General features: G+C 38.7%; 1 protein-coding gene across 15 annotated transcripts in view; it reads right to left on the bottom strand.

Annotated features, from left to right (window-relative positions):
• Nucleotides 1-594: 594 nt before the first annotated feature.
• The window catches only part of LOC110377377 (atlastin), a 30852-nt gene continuing 14609 nt past the window's right edge, over nt 595-16837 (bottom strand). For 6 of the 15 annotated variants that reach the window (XM_049848577.2, XM_049848582.2, XM_049848579.2 and 3 more), the window contains 11 exons: nt 13371-13415; nt 8048-8271; nt 7472-7618; nt 6702-6857; nt 6226-6375; nt 5805-5943; nt 5165-5349; nt 4496-4717; nt 3838-4052; nt 3383-3449; nt 595-3150 (listed from right to left, as the gene is read on the bottom strand). In XM_049848577.2, coding sequence (XP_049704534.2) covers nt 3022-3150; nt 3383-3449; nt 3838-4052; nt 4496-4717; nt 5165-5349; nt 5805-5943; nt 6226-6375; nt 6702-6857; nt 7472-7618; nt 8048-8271; nt 13371-13415 — 1679 coding nt within the window. In that variant the 3' untranslated portion in view covers nt 595-3021. The remainder of the gene's footprint in view (nt 3151-3382; nt 3450-3837; nt 4053-4495; nt 4718-5164; nt 5350-5804; nt 5944-6225; nt 6376-6701; nt 6858-7471; nt 7619-8047; nt 8272-13370; nt 13416-16837) is intronic. The other 9 variants (XM_049848581.2, XM_021336260.3, XM_049848585.2 and 6 more) reach the window with 2 other exon arrangements.

Below are 16837 nucleotides of genomic sequence, written 5' to 3'. Positions count from 1 at the left end.
TGATCTTCGTTAGACGGTTGAGGAGCATTCGTTCAAAGAGTTTGTAAGTATGACACAGTAGGGAGATAGGTCGAAAATTTTTTGGGTCATCAGGCGACTTGCCAGGTTTTAGCAAAGCTATTACTTTGGCTCTTCTCCAAACCCTCGGAATCCTGGAATGCTCCAAACATTGGTTAAAAAGGTTAAGAAGCCAGGATACTGCCACAGGACCTAGATGCTTGATTTGTTCGGTCGAGATATTATCAACGCCGGAAGCTTTGCCATTTTTAAGGTTCATTATCGACCCAACAATTTCACCCAGATCAAACTCTCTGCTTATTTCATCAGAATTGTTGGGTTGGCAGGACAGTTTCGGGGTTCGACTAGGGCGGTTGTCAGGTTTTCCGTTCATCATAAGTTGGTGGGCTATCTGATTGGCAGTAATCGGGCTAATTTTGACAGGTGGAGGTGGTTCGCTGGTAAGCTTCCTGATAGTGTTCCAAGCTTTTTTGCTATTGTGGGTCAAGTCCAGGCTGGTTACGGTGTCCACCCACTTCTCGCGTCTGCTCTCTGCTACTGTGGTGTACGTTATAAGAGTACCAGTAAAACAAAAGCTTTATTTTTAGTCAACTTTATTGTATTAAAACAAATATTTACACGAAACTCCCCTGTTGGCGTCGCAAACATAATATAATTCATCACAACCGCCATTGGTATTGAACACATACCATACGTAAGGTTATCAACAAAATAAACTATCAACTCGTCAACGAATTATTTATTATCCCCATGCCAAATAAACGGAAACAACATTCATTTTCAATGAATTTCGATTGGCACATGCATATAATTATTTATTTATAAAAATTTCACGATATGTTACTATTTTCCTATAAAACGTTTATTTACATTATGTTTATAAACAACTAAGAGGGCGTGTCCGTAAGTTAGCAATGGCGGGGTTGACGTTGCGTTGTGTGGCCGAGCGATGCGAGATTCTAACCAAACGACAGCTGTGTGCTCACTTGTTCACGTTTATTCATTATTGCTAACTTACTGTACACACTAGTACTGTACAGTGGCGACGCTCACTGCACTGCAGGCGCACTCGTGAAGCGCTTACACTTCGATAAGGCGAGTTAGTGAAAGTACAGAGCATTACTGAAGCAAGCGGATATGCCTTGAATTGAACAAACATTGTACTTTAATCTTAGCTTATAGTGAAGTTATTATCAAAGTGTAACGCGCTCGCAAGTGTCAGCAGCCTGAAGTAACAGTGCACCATCCCCATTTACATAAAACCATGAAGAATCCCTAATTTTGAGCATAACGCATAACGACTAAAATTTTGAACACACGAAGACTTATTAAAAAGAAAATAAAATGCAAAATAATAAAAGTATAATAGATTTTAGAACATGATTCACGACTATACATTAATTTCGTATCCCGGATTTATAACAAAAATAAAATTTTCAATATGACAGAATTAAGTACATGATCTTTATACAGTGCAAGGCAACAAGTGTTAGACATATGTTTCGAGACAAAATAAAAGTGATTAAAATAAACCTGTTTTGTGCATAATTTAAATCTATAATTACACAGTTATTACTCTGATACATTAACTATTAGATTTGTTATTTTATCTTATTGCTTTATTTAACCTATACCATCTTTGTAAATAGTAAAAACCATAAGAATTTCCCTCGCCTTGTGTGCCGCGCTGACCCGGCGCGAGTGACCGCGGCACACTACTTGGACCTTGTCGTAGAATAAATGCAAAATGTGTCATATTTTGCTTATTTCTCAAATATTCGTAGATTTATCACATGAGCAGGATGTGGCAATCATAGTTTGGGTGGTCCGTAAATTACGACGCGACAAAGGACCTATAACTGTTAGTAACAAAGTAGTAAAAAACTAAGATCGCAAAATGTCGCAATTTACAGACACACCGGTGTACGTCAACGATAAAATTTAACAAGTAACGATATTCATGATTTAAAATAACGATAAACAAAATTTCAGACAATATATATAAATAACAATAATTCAGCTATGTATTAAACTAATGTTCCAGAAATTTTAAAACTGTAAATTGGCTTTATTAAAAATCAGAATTTACAAATCGTTGTTTAAAATCATGACGGACAATAATTTCGTTACTGATAAGAATACACCGAGATCAGGATGAAAAAGATAAGTTATCATACAGTATTTATCATTGTTATCATTATGTAACCTTCAGCTCTACTTTATTGACTACAAATATACAAAAGAATCTGTAGTTACCAAAGTCAAGCTATTGAACGTGTATTATTAAACTACCAGTTAACAAAAAGAGAGCATGTACATATAAAAATAATTTATCTTTTTAGTCAAAAATATCGTATTCCATCCTTCTCTAGTCGGCTGGTCGGACCAGCGTTAGCTTAGTTCCCTTATACCATATACACAATAGCAGGTCATAACGGCCTGATGGCTACTGAACATCTCGAACATTCTTCGATATAAACTGACTAGAGTCCGACCGGTAGTGAGTCACATTCCCTTGGCACTATTTACTGGCTCCCGAAATATAAGTCTATGGGCTATTTTACAGTGAAATTAGCCAGAAATTTCTTACTTGAACTAGTCTGTTCACATGCTATTCAAGTTAACTTAAGCTCGTTGCTTTACAAAGAAATGTGTCTATTGGTCCGTAATCGAGACTGTAAAAATCGAGTTATTTAAAAAATACCATGTTTTGACACTTGACTATAGTCAGTTATTATTGTTCATGCACACCGCGTCTTTTTAAGCGCGTTAACCACGCATTTTTAATTACAAGGACCTTTACAATAAATCCACGTTACCAGAAAACCTTGCATGACTTCAACACTTACAGTTTTCGAGACTCAAAAAGAGTGTGCTTAAATTTAATGAAAATTACAATGTTTAGTTGTAATTTAGCGTAGTATGTACAAAAATTTGTGTTAGTGAGTGAAGCCAGTGTGGACCAGTACGTGCAGTCCCGGTAGCACACACAGCGGGCGGGCATCACAACAGCTTGTGCTTGCCGTTGGCGGCGGGCGGCGGCGTGGGCGGGCCCAGCGCTCGCTCGGCCGCCGCCGCCGCCGCGTGCTCCATGCCCTTCTCGATGCATGTCTGGTACATCGGCTTCATTAACTGGAGACGAATAAAAGTATAATCAAACATCTTTTTCATCCAAAATACATAAAATGCTGGTAAAAGTATGTCTAGTTACAGTTCTTGTCGAATAACATTTCCGCTAAAGTTGGCTACTAGTGAATTCATAATAGTCTTAATGGACTAACAAAACCCTGCAGCAAATGCACGGGATATAAAATGGGTTATGTTTTTACAAAAATAATGTAGATTTCAGATTAGAAATACTCACATTTTCCCACAGCACGTTCGCGATGTCGTCTATTGTAACACCGATCTCGCGCATTTCACCACTATATCTGTGGACAAAGAAAAAATATATAAACAATGCAACAAATAATTTTGAGAGAATCGTACTAATTGAAATGTGAGAATGAGGAAATGGTATATCTATAAGGGTAAGCAAGCTTGGCGCAGTCATTCCGTGGATCATTATGTGGTGACTAGTTCATCCGTGTTTCGGATCGATCTGGCAATCAACAGGCTTAACAAGTATTAGATTGCCTTGGTAACTGGGTTGTTGAGGAGGTCAGAAAGGCAGTCATTTCATAGGGCACTGGTAGTCAACTGCATCCGGATAGATTGAAAGCCGACAACAACATAGGTGAAGAAAGGCTCGGGAGATGATGATGAGAATAAAGGAATGGTTATTATATGCAGCATACATTGACGCAGTATATATGTTACCTGATATAAGCCCACAGCACTAGCGTGAGCAGCGCGATGCCCATGGCGAGGTTACACAAGTTGGCGAGCGGGTAGAGCCCCACGAGCCCGAACACGCCGCTGACGACGTAGAACAGCAGCGCCAGCGCGCAGAACACTGACGGGGTGCGCGCTGCCTTGAAGATGTTCTTCGACTCGTTCTGTGCGCGGAACTGCACGAACTGCTCGTCTAGGTCCTGGAGAGAACAGATGCTAGGTTAAAACTTATGGCCAGTTGCCCCAGTTACTGATAAAGCCTGTCAGTAAATTATCTGACAGATAAACTATAACTTTTGGTTTCACAGGTATCGGGTAACAATATCTGACAGGAATTATAAGCAGCTTTTATCTGGCACATAAAAATAACTATCAGATGACAAATTGAAACTTTTTAGCGACCGGTGAAACCGGGCCTAACAGTGTTTATGTAATGTTTTACGAATTATGATGAAACAACGACAAATTTTCAGTCCTGATAAAGAACATATGATTTTTATCGACATGACATCGAAGTTATGCACTGAATATTGAGTTAGCCAAAAAATGTTTTATTTCAGTTATGTTCAGTTTTACTTGAAATTCTCTTACCGTACTAAAAAGCGATTATGAGAAATAAATTAAATTAATGAAAAATCCTCACCAACAGCAGCTGATTACAGTAGCTCTGACTGAACTCGTCGCCGCCCATCTTGCGCTTGCCGTGGAAGGCGTGCAGCGCCTTGTCGCGCAGGCGCAGGTGCTCCGCCTCCAGCAGCGCCGTCTGCAGGTAGGGCTTCGCCCCGCCGCATACTTCCTCCATTAGCTTAGTGTATAGTTCCTTTGCTTCTGCTACCGCTGTTAAGTTGTTTGCTTCTGCTGTCGCCTGAAAAATTTAATATTTCGATAGATAACACTTCGAAACCTTCTTCAAGCTAGAGTTTTAGCTAGAGGGTGTCTATCGAAGATTTACACCTCGTAGCGTGACATGATGCCGACGTTTCGTGTGCAATTTTAAGTTGTTTTGCATGAAATATGTATTAATATACCTAATTCAATTTTATAATATTGATAGATAATATTTTATATGGCCTTAGGTACCTCGTACAAATAAATAAATAGCTCGTTCGTGTAGCACAGGCAAGTAAAAATTTAAGGGTGATACAATGAATATTTTTTTAATGCTGTAAATAAAATCAATATTTCGTTTCCTAGTTTCTTAAGAGATATTGCGTTATGACATTTCTTTCATGGCTCTGGCCGACCAGCCGCGTTTACCCCCACTAAAACCGGCACTGTCCATAGTTATTATAGAAACAGAAACACAACTGACCACAAGCATACTCTTAGGCTCGGGCAGCTCGTTGCCCTTGTAGATGTTCATGTAGGACTTGAAGTACTGCAGCAGGTCCTTGGCGCGGACGCGCTGGCCGGCGATGAGCTTGGGCACCAGGTTGTGCGGCGCCAGCAGCATCGGCACCAGCTGCTGCAGCGAGCACTTGAACTCCATCTCGATGTCTACAAGAGAAATAGGGAAAATGTAAGAAAGTTGTTTATCTACGGTTTGTTATCAATTGTTGTTGTGTTTGTATATCATATTATGACTGATGAACGTAACTCTACTTGAGTAGGCAATATCTTAAGATAAAGTATCTTGTTAGGACTTTTTGTTTATAAAATCAGTTTCAAATAAATGCCTACTCAAATGAAATACAACTTTATATTTTTGTTAGGAAGTCACCAAATTCTCTCCCACTGTGGGTGCAGAGTGAGAGAGTGTCGGACTCTTATCCACCATGATCCTTCATAACCTCTTAATGTACCAGCGCCGCGGTAACTCGCGCGAACTGTGCCGCAGCTCCTTCAGACTTTGGCCCTACTGGGCCCTGCTGGGGTTTGCTGTCACTCCTTGGGAAGTCCGTAGAACGACTCGCGGTAAAGTTTGAACCCCATCAAAGATTAGAGCTGGTTACCTTTGACTCGTCCATCGAAGTCCTGGCTGGTGGCGACGCGGATGCCGGGGTGCGGCATGAGGAAGCACGCGATCTCCGAGAAGCACGACGTGATGTGCTTGCGCAGGGACTGCAGCTCCGGGTGCTGGTTGTTTGATACCTAAAGGCAAAACCAGTGTCAGATAAGACAAAAGTTTTCGTCATATTATCATTTCCCAAGTATTTTCCTAATTATGTTGGGATTGGCTCCCAGTCTGACCGGATGCAGCTGAGTACCAGTGTTTTACAAGCTTAAAATGCATCCTATTAAACGCCAGGATCAGGATCAGTATACCTTGGAGCGGTTACATGACGAGAAATGTATGTATAGTTACTACAATTTTAGACTATTTATGCTCACGCTATGATAGCAAACCGCAGCTGTGATATAAGTTAAGTATACCTTGAGTCTCCGCTGCAGGATGGCCTGGCCGCCCTCTGCGCCGTAGGGCGCCTCGTAGGGGAAGCTCCAGTCGCGCACGAGGAACTGCAGGCGCTGGAACGGCGTGCGGCCGCTGTCCTCCAGCGCCAGCCGACCGTACTCCGTGAATAACTGCCAGATAGTCAGGGAAAATAGGTTATAATAAGTGAAAAAATAATTTAAATAGCAAAATCTTGTTCAAAAATAAGGATATTAAATGCTGGTTTCGGCTTTAAGTCAGACTTGATGCATAACTAAATCCTATCATCCGCTAGTTTCACAAACTCATCACATCTTGGGGGAACTACTCCGCGCACTTGGATAAAAAGTAGCTTATACACTTCGTCAATAAATGAGTTATCCGGATTAGTTTTTCAGATCCGTCTGATAGGTCTTGAGATTATCGCGTCCAGCAGCTTTATAGTATAGATAAGTCTGTTCAACATTCCAGTATTAACCTGTAGATGCTGCAGGTCGTCCTCCTGTATGTTCTGCGAGAGGTTGTAGATGAGCACGGAGGACAGCATGGTGGACAGCGCGAAGATGGTGGCGCAGTCGCGCACCGTGGACTCGCTGTCGAAGGCGCCCTGCGTGTCCAGTAGTACTATCGCCACCTGGAATATCAGAATCACATCTTAGTATGGATATATGGGGCCGCAGGATTGTTCGAAAGAGATACCGCTACCCTGGTACATAAAAGGCCTAAGACGGAATACGACGGATTTTTTGTCAGTATAAGTCTGACACTCCCTCACAGCTGCTAACCCACAGCGAGAGGGGTCATTTGATGATTTTTGTCATCGCGAAAACAAAAAGTATCGACATATGGGACGTATATAAGGATGAAGAAATTTCCGCTCTTCGGCTATAATTAAAGATTATATAGGGGGCATTTTTCGGAGACCCTTTTTAGGAGAAGTTACGCCTTAAACTTAGGACACAAAAAAAGTGAAAGTAGTTTAGTTTAGAGGTACTGCTTTAATTACAATTAACCTACATTTGTGTCTAAAGAATTAAAGAATTTTAAAAGCTTTAGGTAAAGATAAAGATAATTTATTTTGTAAAACATGGTACCTACAGAGCCTATGTGTTATAATAAGTAGCCTCAACTCATGTTTTGCCTTATGATGACTTGATAGGATGTTGGTCTTCTAAAAAGAGATATTGGGAAAGTCTATTGTCGAACTCTGTGGTTTTTTACGAAGATTTCGTCCAGGATATAACCCACCTTCTCTCCATTGTCGAGCGTGGCCTTGAAGATCTCGGACCACATGAGGATGCCGGTGGTGTCGCGCTCGGAGCCGCCGCGCCAGTTGAACCCGCGCAGCGGCTCCTCGTCGCCGCCCAGCCAGTCCGCGCCGCCGTCTGACCCATACTGGAACGTGGAAGAAGCATGTTAAGGACCTTAATAACACCCAAAAGAATCCTCGAACTTCTTCAGTAGGGAACTATACCATACTAAGGATCTAAATAAAACACAAAACTTTCCGCGAAGAACCTAATCAAGAAGGGGAGTTCCGAGAAAAGGGAGAAGTTTCAAGAAATCTTGACTTTCAGTTTGCTGTAAACAATTATTATCTTAGGGTTTAGCTAGCATCAATTCGGCGAGATAAATCAATTTTTTTATAGCAAACATATTATGTATAAAACATTAGCAGGCTGGGTGTCCCCTAAACTCCTAAATCACAGATCGGGTTTCAGCAGCGAAATATCTTCATTATGTACTGGCATTCCAGTCCACATTTAGCACTATTTCTATTAATTCAAGCCTACATCAGGTCTCTGCAAAAATAGCAATTCTCACCTTATGATTCAAATACCGCAAGAAGAAGTCGAGTAGGAAGGACTTGCCCTTCCGGAAGGCGCCGGCGACGGAAAGCACCACAACCGGCCTGTCCTTGATGTCATCCTGCAGCAGCAGGTCTTTGAGAACCTCCTCGTCGAGGCTGAACGTGTGGTCGGGGCCTGTATTCACTACTTGCACCCCGTGCGGCCCGCTGCGGGGTGGCGGGCTTGGCTTCTCTGTTACTGGAGATTAGAGACCAATTAGAGGAGCGAATAATATAAAGGATATGTATGGGGGTGTAGTCTTAGGAAAGTACATTTTTTTCGGTAGATGGAGTTGGCGTAATTTGATTGTACGTAAAAATAAATATACACATTATTTTAGTGTTGTTACGTGTTAGTATAAAAATCAAAATAATGTATGTAATAACTTTGATAAACTGAGTAGATAAATCTATCGATTAGCTTCATAAACAGTAATATAGGTTAAAACTGGAGCTTCTACAATACTAGCACATTTTACTAGCAGTAAAGTAGGTAACAAACTAGCCAAAATGTATGAGTTAATGGCAAAGTAAATCACAATTAAGCGTTTAATAGAGCAGTGGACAGCTTTACTAGCAAGTTGGCTAACTACCAAACTTATTTAACAGCCACATAATAAAGTTTTGAATACCAATTAACGATACAAATGATCCGTACTACAGTAATCCGCAAGTTTCATATTATGAATTAATCTTGACATTTCAAGGCAAACTGTCTGAAAATATCAGTTAACGCGTCCATAAAGTATTGAAATTCCCAGAGCAATACGTGAGTAAAAGTGCGAGGTTATATTGAATAAGTTATCTCTTGCGCTGACCTCCCTCGCGTATCGGAAGGTCGCTATGTGAATGAGATAAAAATAATGCCGAATGTGGTTAATGCAGACAGAGATAACACAGTGCTTATCGGCGACTGCATAATTAGCGCCGGATTAGACTACCATATCCGCACACATTCAAATATCAAGCGATATCCCTACATGGCCACTAAATATGTTTTATTATATTAAAATAAAACTACTTTTACGGATTTCATCGCGGTTATATTAATATATTTTAATCCAATATGTTTTATTATAAACTGCAAAATAACGGGGCAACAAAACTCAACGCAAAAAGCATAATATTGATCCAAAATTCCTTATTGGTCAAGCTATTGGCTGTTCATACTGTTGTTTTGCAACTTAGCCTGGGAAGCAATACGAGAGAGTTTTAAAGTCTAGCTCCAAAAATCCATCTTGCTACTTGCTACCAGGTCCAAAAAGCCTTTCGTACGATACGAAAAAAATTATATTTTGTCGGCCGTAAATTTCCTGGTGTTCAATTTTTTTTTCTAATTAACAACAATCATGTTGGTAATATAATTACTTTAAATCAAGCGATTATTCAAAGAAATAAATCTGATTTGTACTATGTTTTTTTTTTGCTTACCTATATCGATGCAAATAAACACACGTCAAACATGATATGTGTGAAAGCTAATTGCTAAAATGAATTATGATTAAAATAAATCAGAAATAAAAAGGGGACAATATGCGAAAGGGACTTTTTGCGAAGTGGACATTTTGCGAAGTGGACATTCTGCGAAGTGGACATTTTGCGAAGTGGACATTCTGCGAAAGAGACATTTTGCGAAGTGGACATTTTGAGAAAGAGACATTCTGAGAAAACGACACTTTGCGACCAGTGGACATTTTGAGAAGTGGACATTTTGCGACGGAGCCATGTAAAGGCGGCGAATACTTAATAAGTTCGTTTCATTGTAAATAAGTGCTGTGGAATACCTTATAGGCTTTTTTAGCATAACCTTTAGCACGGACCGCTGAGCTCTTTCCAATGAAATTAAATGTGACGCAGCAACACCCCCCCAGGTATTGATACAATACGTAACAATCGATTGGCAAAGAGCAATATAAATATATTTTGCAAGATCTGGGTTTGCTACGTCTCTTATTTGTTTCATAACATATATCAACTTTCTGACCCTAGCTGATAGAGCTGCTGTGTGATCACTAAATGTAAGTTTTTCGTCGATATTGACGCCTAAATATTTGATGGTATGAGTTCGTTGAATGAAGTTACAATTACAGGAGTTAACATTAGGTGTATTATTGCAAGTACGCTCATGAATTTTGATATCAGTTGTGACCAAGGGAGATGAAATCGCGGTTTTATGAAAACATACGTATTTCGTTTTCGCAGTGTTTAACGTCAGTAGATTATCAGAGAGCCACTCAAAGACTTTTGTCATTCCGTATTCCGCGCTTCTAAAACATTCACTCCAATTTGCTTCATGGAATATTATAGCGGTATCATCGGCATAGCAAATAATTTCAGCATTTCGCAATGTTAACGAGGCAAGATTATTCAAATAAATTAAAAATAAAGTAGGACCAAGAACACTGCCCTGCGGAACACCAAAGGACAGTCCTCTGGAGGAACTAAGCCATGAATCTACTTTTAAACATTGCTGTCTTCCAGTGAGATAGCTTTGGAACCAATCAAGAGCAATACCTCTGACACCGATGCTTTCCAGACGTCGCAGTAGGATTGGAATTGACACGGTGTCAAAGGCTTTTGCAAGGTCTAGGAAAACACCAATGCATGCCCTGCCATTGTCTAGATTATGCACAATATTATGGGTGAGTAACTTTACTGCATCCTCGGTTGAGCGTTTTGACCTGAATCCAAATTGATTTGGTGATAAAATATTATTGGATTCAAGATACTTCACTAAACGTTTATTGACCACTCTTTCTAATATCTTTGAAAATACTGGCAATAAAGAAATTGGTCTAAAGTTATTGGGACTATTAGTTTCACCACCTTTATGAATCGGTACAACTGCTGCTGATTTCCAGGCATCTGGAACTGTTCCAGTAGTTAAACTATTATTTATAATAGCAGCAAGGGGACTAGTAACGTGATCCTTAATAGCTTTTATGTACTGGACTGATAAGCCATCGAGACCCGGTGCAGTATTAGACTTTAGACTGAGAATGATGCTGTTGATCTCGTCACTGTCAGTTGGTTCAAAAAAGAAAGAGGAAGAAGGAGAATTACAAGTATCTATTTTATGAGCAAGTTCAATTTGTGTGGTATCTAATTCCAATAATATTTTATTAGCAAATGATTCACCTACCGAAGCAAAAAAGTCATTACATATATTAACTGATTCATTGGGACAGCTCTTAATGGTTGTTAGTTCAAGGTTATGGGACTTTGTGGTGGCTTTCCGGTGTGTAATGTCGTTGATAGTATTCCAAAGTTCACGAGGATTGTCTTTGTGTTTTTCAAGTAGGTTAGATTGATACTGAATCCTAACTTTTCGTATTAAAGTAGTGTAAAAATTCCGATATCTAGTATAAATTATAGACTTAATATCATTTAAGGGATATTTTTTAGTTTCCTGGTGAAGTTTGTCTTTTACTAGAGAACATTTTAGTAAACCTTGTGTCATCCAGGGCTTTAATATGATCCTTGATCTACGCAGACGCATATTTTGGGAGTTTTTGTCTAATACACCCTTTACAACACCAATAAAAATGTCCACTTGTTCATTAACATTGGAAACATTATTTAAAGATGACCAATCAATATTATTCAGTTCATCTGAAATAGAGTTGTAATCAATACGTAGTCTATATCTAGGTCGGGGGACCGGTTTTACGATTGATCCAGACATGCCAGTAATAATTAAATTATGATCAGTTATGGTTGAAGAACAAATTATAGTTTCCACATCTACTTCACCAGCATAGAAGACGTGATCAATACAAGAACCCCCTCTCGTTGGGAGGTTTACAGCTGGTTTAAGACCTAGTTCAGCAAGCGTACAAAGATATGTTGAGACATCATTAGAGGTCGCGTTATTGATGTTAATATTTATATCGCCTGTAAAAATGGTGCAAGGTTTTATTTTGAGTGTGGTTATTATTCTTTGTAAAGAGTTAATAAAATTGTCAGTACTCTTAAAAGACGGAGATCTGTAAACACCCATGATGTTAATGACCTTTGGAATGCTCAGAAAAATACAGTCAGCATCGTCAATTAAAGGTTCATGGACCAGAGGGGACCAAATATTCTACTTCTTTAAATCTAGATACTAGATCTTCTACTTCTTTAAATAAGGTTCTCGCATTCGCAATAAATTCTCCTTTATCCAAAGTATCGTGAGTTAAATTCAAAATCTTGATACTTAATCGTTAACGTATGATACCTAGCATTGTAAGCCAATACTGGTTTGATGTCAAGGTTGTGACTTTCAGACAAAATACGTACGTTTTGTTTCGCATTCTCATAATCAACTTATGTTATTAGCGTCACTAAGTGGGGATTCCAATGTTACCTGAGTTCAATCATATAGGTACAAAATTTTTGATGTTTCTTTTAGATGGAATATTTCCAATATTCTTTGTTCATAAGTTATTTTTGTAGTCAGATTGTTATTTTCCTATGGTGTTCCATCTCTATGAAGCAGAATACGATTTCACTAAAACATATTTATGATGATTCTGTCCACATAATTAGCCTTTGACGTTATTCTTCGCATTGACGTAAAGTTCGCACCTGCGTAAGATCTACGTGGGCTAATCTGACTAGGAGTTACTAAGTCTTCAGGTCTCACCCACGTTAACAAATCTAATAAATTCGACTTTATACTACAGGCTGGTCAACCTTTTGAAAGCCTTTGAGACAACCATAACAGGTTTCGCCTAAGCCAATTTGAATTCCAAAATTCATAGGCTTTGGATTTATCGGGACCCAACATAGATAATAATCGGTCGTTGAGCCGAATAGGAGAACCTAACAGTTGCAGTTGGGCTGATAAAATGATACGAATGCGTTTGGTAGATACAATAATGTAAGAAAATCCGGGAAACTTTACACTCTATATAGATAGGCAAGATAGCGATAAAGAAGACATGTTTTAGGAGGCGATAAAGTTATCGCAGTTTATAAAAGAACAGCACGTCTACGGATGCCTTATCTTGTTTTGACATATACTACCGTATTTCAGATATAAATACCCCTTTTTGGTATGTCGGTTAAGAGTGGGATAGAATAATATAACTCTTGATTTAGTTAATTGGTAAAGAGTAAATAAAGTTATTAGGTTCCTTGAAGATCTTTAGATAAAGCTCTTAGACCTATCCGTAAAAAAACTAAATGGTATTTGTGCGTATACCTAATTAAGTGCAATTAGAAAATGTTAAAAGTAGAATAAAACTACTGATTGCTATTAGTACAACACTCCATTTGTTAAGTAATATTAGTGTTCAACAAAGGTTCAATTACTAGACTTACTTGGAGCTTCGACCCTGGCAACAGGCTGTGATAACGCTAGAAACAATAAGAGAATATACGTTAAACTCTAAGAAAAAAACTCGTTTTAGTTATCTACATAGAACTGCACAGATTTTAGAAAAAATAATTATTTTGTAAGAAGTAAAGAGAAGATTATGTTCCAAGTTCGAATAGAATTTTCGAAATTTCAGAGACCCCCTGTGTCTCCTTTTGTAAGTCTTGTAGAGATCATTGCAAATAAATACATTCAAAGGCTATAAAAATCGCATTAGTAAGTAATACAAATAATAATATGCAACAAGAAATCGATAACATAGCAAGAAACACCTAAGTGGGTCACTAGTACTACAACATTAGCATTAGGAACGAAATCGCAACGCGGAAACGTGTAACAATGAGTATCCTCGGCGGTGGTAATTAAGGATAATTCATACTTGTGCGTTGCGTGCGGACGGAGCGAAGGTCAAGACGACCACGTCCGTATTATATGGACATATTCGGATATGTGAGTAAAGTAGTATCTAGACTTTGCGAGGCATACGCCGCGGATGATGGCTCGACCATCTATAGTTCTGTTGTTGGGAAGCAACACTACCCCAGACTAACTTACTTTATAGTCCGCGTGCGGGAAAAGTGGCCCCAAAAAAAGAGGGAAAGCGCGAAATCGCTGGAAAACGACCAGTGTTGGTGTAATATTGAACACTCCTCTAGTAGAGCCATTCGTTGTACGACGCTCGTGGCTCATGCCTCTCAATGTCTGAATCCACCCTATAAAGTTATATACAAAAACAAAAGCCGATTAAGGGTTTTCAGGATGAGATAATATTTAAGGCTCTATCTGAAAAGGTCGTTGGTAAAAATGATAACGCTTCTAGCGATCCGAAATGGTATTAGATATTTGTAGAATGATCCATAAAGGCTCTGTAAGGTCAATGTTCAGTTGAGTGAAATTAATATATAAATCCTCCCCACGTATAGGATTACTAGCCTTTGTCAATGTCGATCTTTTTACAAAGAAACCGGTAGTTTATACGTCCGAATTTATCCTTTAACATTGAGGTTCCAGACTGAAAATGGCTTATTACATAAGATCGCGATTACACGGACTATTTTAATATCCGTCAAAAACGAATAATTTTCGTAACTAAATAAGAAGCTATATTCTGTGCACAGAAGCTTGAATATCATTGGTTGACATTTAAGTTCAAGTGAACTTTAATGAGGGCTGTATGAAAAAAAGACTAAACTAGGGATAGATTACAACGGTCGATGGATTTATAGTAGCCTTTCTAGAACGCTACGTGACTTCAAAAAGATAAAACAGTGTAATAGTGTGAAATGGTTGCGAACTAAAAATAGGAACAGATAATACTACCTTGCTAATAATATCTAACAACAGTATAAAGAAGCACAACAATGTTTAAGCTTTACAAAGGCACGTAACAACAAAGACAACAATGCAAGCATATCGAAAAACTAGCACCTAACAGCGGCATTCACTATTGCAAAAATTCGCTGCTGTTTTTGCCGCCAACATCTTTCAATGACAATTTCCGGACTCTTCGACGTTGTCCTAAGACCATGGTCTCTCATGCAAGACATTCATGTTTAATTACATTGAATTTCATGTCAATATTGCATATTGTATAAGGGGTATTGGGTTGGCCGGGTAACTGTGTTGAGGGTGTCAGACAGGGCAGTCGCTAATTGTAAAGCACTGGTACTCAGCTACATCCGGTTAGGCTGGAAGCCGACCCGAACAGTGTTGGGAAAAAGGATCAGAGGATGATGCATATTGTGTACTGCAATACACCCTTTGTATAAACCATTGTTGAAAGATTCTTCTAACCTACAGACAGACATGTGTTGCTGGGGAGTTTGTTGCGCCACTTCTTCCCAGCAAAAATAGCTATTTTATGTGTTGTCAACGTGAGACACGTGCAACCACAAGCATGTGCAACTTAGCTTCCGTGCAAGTATTGCGCGTGTATTGTCAGCTTAACAGTGTTCTATGGTTTCTCTATGATGACTTGGCAACCGACAAGGTGAAAATCCGTTGTTTATGTGTTTCATGAATGACAATTTACGAGTATATCGTAGTTTACGATTTACTGCACACTCGGTACTTAACAAAGTAAGCGATTCGCTGAATATGACATATATTTGTCTGATGACTAAAATTAAATACTTAAGGGTTCTTGGACTCTTTTGATTTGATCAAACATAGTATTCATCGTCGCAAAAATGCGCCAGGAAAGTAACACGCCTCATAAGAACAAATGATCCGAAAGTGGGCCTCTCGAAAACTGGTAAATGAATATTAATTTGACCCCAAAAACATGTAGCATCATCGTAGAAATTATGAGCGTAATCCTATTACAACTTTTACTTGGAGGGTCACAGATCAAGGTTCAGTGTTAAGACCCTCATTTATCATAGAGAACATTAAGCAATTGTCCGCTATATGTATAGACTTGGAAATTACGTACGTTTTGTTGAAGGATATCCTTATAAAGAAAGAGTTCCTATTTAGACTAACTTGGTCATTTTTGGTGTCTCATTTTTGCGGGTAAATTAGATCATGTTAAAAATTAACGCATTATCAGCAGTTCTTACTCATTTGCACCAGGAAGTACAAAATCTCACGCTGTTATTATACAACCTTCAAAATTGGTCAATTGGTTTATTTAGTGCAATTACAATCATATGGAAACTCAACCATAATAATTGAATTGCCAGAACAATCTAGACCAGTCTTAATCTAACGTCACAGATTTTAGCAGATAACTTCTAATTATAGACATACCATATTTAGAAATAAGCTGTCCATTCAATGGAAAAATTCAAACTAGACACACTTGCCAATAATTCTGTAGATTCAACACCACAAATTATAGGAGACGTTTGAATTGTCAAACAAGAAGAAGTAAAGACAAGCAATCATCAAGAAAGGGATTAGTGCTCTTCGTCATAAGGATCCACTTCATTTTTGCATTATAATTTAGATCATCGGGTTCAATAGGGCATAATCTGATATTTATCGACCATTTCTATTGTGTCCGTGAACACAATAGACCGAGAAATGAACGAGATCTTTACTATCAAACAAAAAAATATTTTCAAAATTGACAAAGTAAACAATCTTCAGGATTTGGCTGATGGAAATAAGCTTACCCATCTTGGCGAAGTGTGTAATGAGTAATAGTCTCACAATTTGTCAACCTCTTCCGAGGAAAGAAAACGTCATGTGTTTGTAAGAGGACTTAAATAAAGTGGATATTCAGAATCACCTGATACTCATACTTTCGATAGCATAGTAAATACACAAGTATGTATATGTAGCATTACACAACGTTTTCGTAAATACCAACAACATTAATAGCTAATGTATCTTGTGGCACGATAATCACAGCTGTCACTTCGGACATGCGACCGGAGCAAGCGCATCATTCTGTGCC

This window comes from Helicoverpa armigera, chromosome 20 (genome assembly GCF_030705265.1).
Source record: "Helicoverpa armigera isolate CAAS_96S chromosome 20, ASM3070526v1, whole genome shotgun sequence".
Lineage (NCBI taxonomy): Eukaryota > Metazoa > Arthropoda > Insecta > Lepidoptera > Noctuidae > Helicoverpa > Helicoverpa armigera.
This window is presented reverse-complemented; position numbering and strand designations above follow the sequence as displayed.